General features: G+C 42.8%; 1 protein-coding gene across 3 annotated transcripts in view; it reads right to left on the reverse strand.

Moving 5' to 3' along the window:
- The window catches only part of COL11A1 (collagen type XI alpha 1 chain), a 269,666-nt gene that overhangs the window by 129,633 nt on the left and 132,963 nt on the right, over positions 1-7,070 (reverse strand). For all 3 annotated transcript variants that reach the window (XM_006032152.3, XM_014523947.2, XM_006032150.3), the window contains one exon: positions 954-1,007. In XM_006032152.3, coding sequence (XP_006032214.1) covers positions 954-1,007 — 54 coding nt within the window. The remainder of the gene's footprint in view (positions 1-953; positions 1,008-7,070) is intronic.

Consider the following 7,070-nt stretch of genomic DNA (forward strand, 5'->3'; position numbering starts at 1 on the left):
ACTTATTGTGCTTCTTATGCAGAGTTACTTTTGCTTTCTCCCTGCAGAGGCAGAAACTGTTATGAACTGTATTTCCTCTCTTATAACAATCATGTCAATTTTCTGTAGCTGAATTTTGGAAAAAAAGGTGTGTATTGCATGTGAAGAAATACAGTACTGAGATACTGACAGTGCTCTAGCCAATATGCACTGTATGAAACAACTGGACTGCCCATCACCAACTTGACAAAATAAACATTAAATTAAAACACAAGATCTCAGCAAACATAGAAGAAAATTAAGAAAATAAAACAAAATACTAATGTTTAGGGACATAATGTATTTACATTATCCAGAATTAGTATTTTCAGAAGTTTTGTACATAGATTCCAGCTTGACAACTTGAATCTTATGGCAATTCTTGGTTGGAAGCTGTCCATCTGTATTTGCCTGCCCCCCTAAAACTCTGATAAACATGATATGGTAGTCCAATGGAAGAACAGTACTTATGTGGCATACCTTTCCACAGCAGATTTGAGTCAATTGGATAAACCAGTTATTCAGGGGCTACTGTCAGCAGGCTTCCCTGGATAGGGATTGGGAAGAAGTATAGGAACTAGGATTACACTGGTTGATTTATACCAATCAAAAACTGGCCAAGGAGGATTAATCTGGTATAACGTGAGCTACCTGGCTTAGTTGGGAAAATATGAATCAGATTTGATAAACAATTACATTGTTGGTGGCACTGCTGAGTTAATATCATTTGAAGCCCAAGGCCAGAACATTGGCATAGTTCCACTGTTAGCAGTGATTCACAGTAGTTGAGACTCTGGCCCTAAATTTGTCCATACCCAGGAGTAAAAATGATTGCTTCATTTTTTAAACTAACTATAAATGAGTTTGACGTAATCCTCTCATGATAACAATAGTTATTCTTTCTAAGCACTGTGTTTTTCTATATAAATACTTACTCTGTCACCTTTAAGGCCCATGTCACCTTTAAATCCTGGAAAGCCATCTTCACCCTAAAGAAAGAAATATTGTATAAAAAAGCCTTTTGTTAAAAGGGAGTATTTTTTTGTTATTAATAAAGTTAAGAACATCAGGTAATTTTAGTGCTTCACTGTAATAAATGTACAGGCATAGCAATTCATACACTACAAACTAATGTAATTTATAATGCTAAAGTTAGAACTTGACATGCCAAATTATTTAAATATGGCAATTACTACAGTAGAAAAATTATATTTGTGCAGCTACACTTACTGCTTCACCCGAAAGTTCTGAAAAAGGGAGGAGTAGCTTAAGGATGGAGACATACATTTTCACCCTTATATATTATTTTTCTTATTGTTTGTTCAATTAAGTTCTTAATATTTTCCTGCTCCCATACAATTGGCCACCTGAAGTGATTGCACTTCTTTGTTGGTTCTGTTCACTGGCAGACCCATTGTCTTACCAGTGATCCAATACTAACATCAAAGAAAAAAATAGCATTCCAGGAATAGACTTAGAAATGGCATTACCAACTTTTTAAAGATAATGTAAGAAAGTTCAGCTAGCCCCTTCCACTTGCCATAACTGACTCAAAGTGTTCAAGTTGAACCTTTAAAAACGAGTGTTTATTCATATAAGACTGCATCTACCTGTAGTCACAAAATTTGGGGACAAACAAAAGAAACTGTAATATCCTCAGAGTGGTCAAATCTGCAGTATTATAGGAACCAAATGGTCCACTGGTTGATGACCAAATGGTTCATTTGCTGATACCAACATGCCTTCTACAGGTAATGAAAAGAAAATGGCAAAGATAAATGAACTGTCTATATTAAGCATTAATTTATATATAATTACTTGGCTCTAACAGTTAAATCTCCTCCAAGACTTTCTATAATGCCAACAGATAACACCAGGGAACAGTCTATTCTTAGTTACATAAAAGTTAATGTATAGTGAATGTATTGATCTAAATGATGATAACTGAAATCACTGTGTTATTCCAGATTAGTATTAGTGTTACAGAAGGTGGCTTTTGGCCCAGTAGTTTTTACTCTTAACTCTTCACACAATGATTGCTTCAATATCAAGGCCACAAAAGATTATTGTAAATACAGTTTTCATTTGCTCATCAGCAGTGACCCTAGTTTTCTCTGTTTAAAAACTGCAAATAAAACTGATAAAAATTCCCAGATTGTCTGACTGAATCTCTCAAAATGTGTTTTTCCATGATTAAAATGAAACGCTGCTATATATATATATATATATATATCAGTTGAACACAACGTTTTATTGATATATTTACAATTTTAGAGCAATTTGGAAGCCTGCCATTGCCTCAAATCATCCTAATGAAATACATTCTAAATACCTATATATTTTGGTGTTTGATTTTATTTGTTTTTTTATCATGTAAAATCAGAGGTCCCTCTGCCTACTTCACTCACCAGGACATGGTTCCAGCTGCTGCTGTCCCTCCACTGCTTTGTGGTGCAGAGCAGCCCTGATATGCCGTTGCCGTGCCCCTGCTTATGCCATTGTCCCTCACTCCCAAGCCACAGTCCCCCGCCACTCCCAGCCATGTCGGTGCTCCTCACTCTGAACCTGTAGCCCCCCCGTCCCTGCTGGTGTCCCTCACTCTCAACCTACAGCCCCCTGCCCTTGCCCCTCACTCCTGACCCACAGTCCTCTGTCCCACCTGGTGCCCCTCACTCCCAACCTGCAGCCCCCAATCCCTGCCAGTGCCCCTTACTCTTGACCTGCAGCTCCCCTGACCCTGCCAGTGCCCCTCACTCCCAAACCACAGTCCCCCACCCCCAACTGGGGTCCCTCATTCCCAAGCCACAGGTGCTCCAGCCCTGCCAATGCCTTTCACTCCCAACTCACAGTTCCCTGCCCCCTCTCACCTCGCTGGTGCCCCTCACTCCCAACTTGCAGCCCCCACCCCTGCCCTCACTCCTGACCTGCAGCCCACTGCCCCCCCAGCCCTGCCAGAGGAAGCCTCCAGATGCCTGACTCCCCCCCTGCCACCATCTCCTTCCTGCTCTGGAGGGGCAGGCACCTCTGGTTGGGCCTCACTGGTATCATCAAAGAGCTGGGCTTGCCAGTGGCACCAAGTTCTGCCTCAGATCCCCTGCCCCACCGCAACCCCAGCAGCAGGACACCTTCCCCCTACCTTCACACACACATCCCCTCCACACACCCCTGGCTCCCACACACACAAACACATGCCCTACACAGCCTTCTGGACAGTCCCCAAGCCCTGGCCCTCCAACCCCTGCCCCCCATAGATTTTCTCCTTTCAATAAGAAAATCTGTGTTTTTATGCAGCAAACTGAAAAGCTGGATCATTGCTCATTGACATACTAAGAAGGAAGTGTTTGTGCTGAATAAGCACATAGGAAAACACTTCTCTATAATGGTCTTACATTTCAGAGAATTTTAAGAAGTTTAAAGTGTCTCACATACCACATGCTTCCAAATAAAACACACATTGTATTTGGGAAGACAAAATGAAGAAAGACAAATTGCAGAGTTATGGCTATATAGAGCAGGGACAGGGCCTAATCTTCAGCTCACTCACTCTCCTTTACCTGTTCAGACAAATTAAAAAGCTACAGGTTTAACCCTTCCACGGATGTACTGTCAGCAGCTAATGAGTACTTAGCCAAAAGTTGAAACAGTAGCTATTGCTGAAGACTGGACACCACAGGTGGGTCTAAGATTTTGAAAAAAGCTGAAATAGTTTGCAGGGTGGTAAAGTAGGAGAGAAACTACTAGCTAACAAAGAGAAAACAATACTGAAGAAAGGATAGCTTGATTATCAACACCATTAAAAAGTAGCCATCTTATAGCATCTACATGCTTCCATTTTGGGCAGAAAATCAGCTTCCCTGCTTAAGACGTGCACCCCAATTTTGGACGGTTAATCTTTGGGGAAAATGTGCGTGCAGTATGCACTGGTATTATTGGTGCTATCAGTCAATGCAGTAGACCAGGAATGAGTGATGATGATCTCCAGTTGCTTCCAGTGAAACAGAATGGGCTTTGTGCTTTACTTCACTGTGTTTTATTCACTTTGAAAGAGACTCCTATATCAAGATAAGCATTCTCTATTCCCCTATCAGAGCCAATTGTAATAATTCTCAAGGCTAAAACCATGGGGTTCTTTTACTCCATCTAATATATGAAAGAGGACTTCTCACATGCTATAGCCCTGGGAGTAAAGTGATTCCAGACATAAATGGTTCAAGAAAGGCACCAGCGTGAGACTTTGTACTCATTCACATTCAAAACATCTAAGGATAGACAAATCTCCTTTCTCAATATCTTGTGTTTAGGTAAACACTTCCAATGCATGAGATACTGTAAAAAATAATGACTTGATGGAAAGACACACTAGGAAAACGTTTAGGTATACCACAATTGTCAGTATTTCAGGTGACAGAGGTCATTTTATAACCCATAAATTAAAATTTCAAGAGGACAAATGTGTTAACATTTAAAGAGATGTGCTGATAAAGTAGAGCTTGGAATGCAAGATAAAAGCTTTAAGTATGAACTGTTCAGTTTTACAAGGGGGCAATATTGGTATCCAAAAAACTAAGAACTTATTACAAACCAGTAAGGACTGAATTTGTGCCAGTCAGATCAAATGGTTGGAAAGTGAACTGAAACTCTTCTTCACCTGTAGCGCTGAAGTTTCAGGTAGTAACAGCTAAAAGAACTAGACTATAGGCCATCTCAGAGGAAAGCTGATTATAAATTAATGATCTCAGTTCCTTTTCTGCTGGTAACCAAAAAGAAACAATCCAAATGTTCTAGTGATAGTCCACTGGCCAATACTGAGAAAAAAAGCCCAGATATCTTTGGCATCATTTGAGGTTGTCACAGGGCACTAAGGTGCCTGCTCCTATTAGAGCAGAGATTGTCCAGGGAGGGAACACGAAGGGCCAGATAAGAGCCCAGGTGCAGGTTGCCATGACAACTGGTTAATGAGGGAATTGGCCACATCTGCACCTGGTTAGCTGGCCAGAAAAGGCAGGGCCCTAAGCCCATATAAACCCTAGGGCTGGGGCCTGGCAGTTCAGTTCCCTGCTGGCAGTCAGAGGGGAAGGAGCCTCTAGGGAGGAAGTGCCCAGTGATGCAGCAATGGCCTAATGTGCTGCACCTGAGGCTAATGGGGCTGCACGAGCTCCACAGGTACCCTTGCTCACTAGATACTTAGTGCCAGGGATGCAGTTCAATGCTTTTAAAGGGACTGAGCACACCCTTGTCTTTTGTATTATGTTATAGCCCAGGGGCTTGTGTTTTGTTTGTTGTTCCATAACACTGGTGGTTTGGGTGAAGCTATTTGGGGAAGGAGGCGGCCTCATTGGGGGCCCACTGCAGCATGGGGACCCCGGCACCAGAGCAGGCATGGCATTTGGGGGCGGAGAGCTCAGCGCCGAGGGGCACAGTGACAAGGGCTGAGGAGAGCCCAGCACTGAGGGGCACAGCAACAAGGGCTGCAGAGAGCTTAGTGAGGACAAGGGGCCGAATTATAACAAGGCCTAGGCAATACAACGCTGGTACCATCTGCAAGGCTTGGGGCATGGTAAAGGGGCGGTTGGAGCCATGCATATAGCCCATAAGGCTAGGGTGCCCCCCCGAAACACCCATAGTGAAACAGGACCCACAAAGAGTCCAGGAACCCATGGGGTTCAGAGAGTCCAACAAACTGTGTCCAAGAGGACATAAAGGCAGCCTCCCTATTTTTATATTTCCATCAAAGCTGTGGCAGGTGAGAACTGAGGGTGCCCAGCAGGCCAAATTGGCACAGTCAAGGGGCTTTAGGAGAACACGGCCACCCTTGAGGCTCCTATCCTGTGACAGAGGTCAGTGATACTGTGCCAGACAGATCAATTTACTTCATAATAATGTCACAATATCATCTGAATGATCTGGACCAGTACTGCCTGTATGTCACATGTATTTATACTTTACAGTAGTAATTATCCTAGAGTCAAAGGGGTTTGTCTCTCTCTCTCTCTCTCTCTCTCAGATATATATATATACACACACACACACTGAAGGGTCCAATTATTTTTTTTTTTTGAGCAGCTTCTCTCAAATATTAGAATCATAGGTAGCACTAGAGGATTTTAATGTTCAAACTTAGCAAGAAAAGGTTAGTTATTAAACTGTTCTTCAAAAGACCCACCTAACTGCAGAGTACATTCTATCTATAAATGTATTTATTTTTGTAAATGTAGGTATATTACTTAATGATATGGAACTATATAACAGTGTATGTTTATCTCCATTACATTTCCTGTATTTTGAATCATAACTTGTGCTTGTGGCTTGGTCATAAAAAGCAGAAGGCTGCTCAGTCAAAATGTGCTATCACTCCAGAAGAGCAAACAGAACCATCTTTTTTGCACCCTTACATTTAACAAATAGCCCTGAAACAACAAAGTTGATTAATTCAAATAAAATCTATAAAAGCATGAATGCGTGCAACAGCTCCAAGGATTTGATTCTGAAAGACAGGTCTTATAGCAGTGCTTTTGTATGAATGAGCCCTTAATTAAAAAAAACAAACGAAAAAAATAGGGGTGCACCAATACATCGGTCCATATAATATCAGCACCAAAAAAAAGAAACTTGACATTATCAGCAATCAGCTTTTTTTGGCTGATGTGGCTGTCATTGTCTCCGATAAATGCTGCATGCATGTGGCTAGCCAAGCAGCTTGGACAGTGTGATAAGTGTGTTGGGGGAGAAGGGGTGTGGGGGAGGGAAGTGACGTGGTGGGGCAGATTGAGGTCCCTGTAGTGAGGAAGGAAGTTGGACTGGGATAGGGGCAGGGGATGAAGGTGTGGGTGGGGTATGAGATGGAGCTGCATAGCTCATCTGGGAAGCATGGGGCGAGTAGGGATCCCGCTGCTACACACACCCTTGGGGAAGCCATGGGGGGCATGTGCCCCTTGATCTGTGCACAGGGTGAGGGTGGGCTACTGCTGCAGGCTGGGGCAGGGGGAGGTGCCAGGCTCTTTCCAGCTGGGGGTTGGGCAGGGGCTGCACTTAGGGCAGGCAGTGGCACTGGG

The sequence above is a fragment of the Alligator sinensis genome, unplaced genomic scaffold, assembly GCF_000455745.1.
Source record: "Alligator sinensis unplaced genomic scaffold, ASM45574v1 scaffold329_1, whole genome shotgun sequence".
NCBI lineage: Eukaryota > Metazoa > Chordata > Crocodylia > Alligatoridae > Alligator > Alligator sinensis.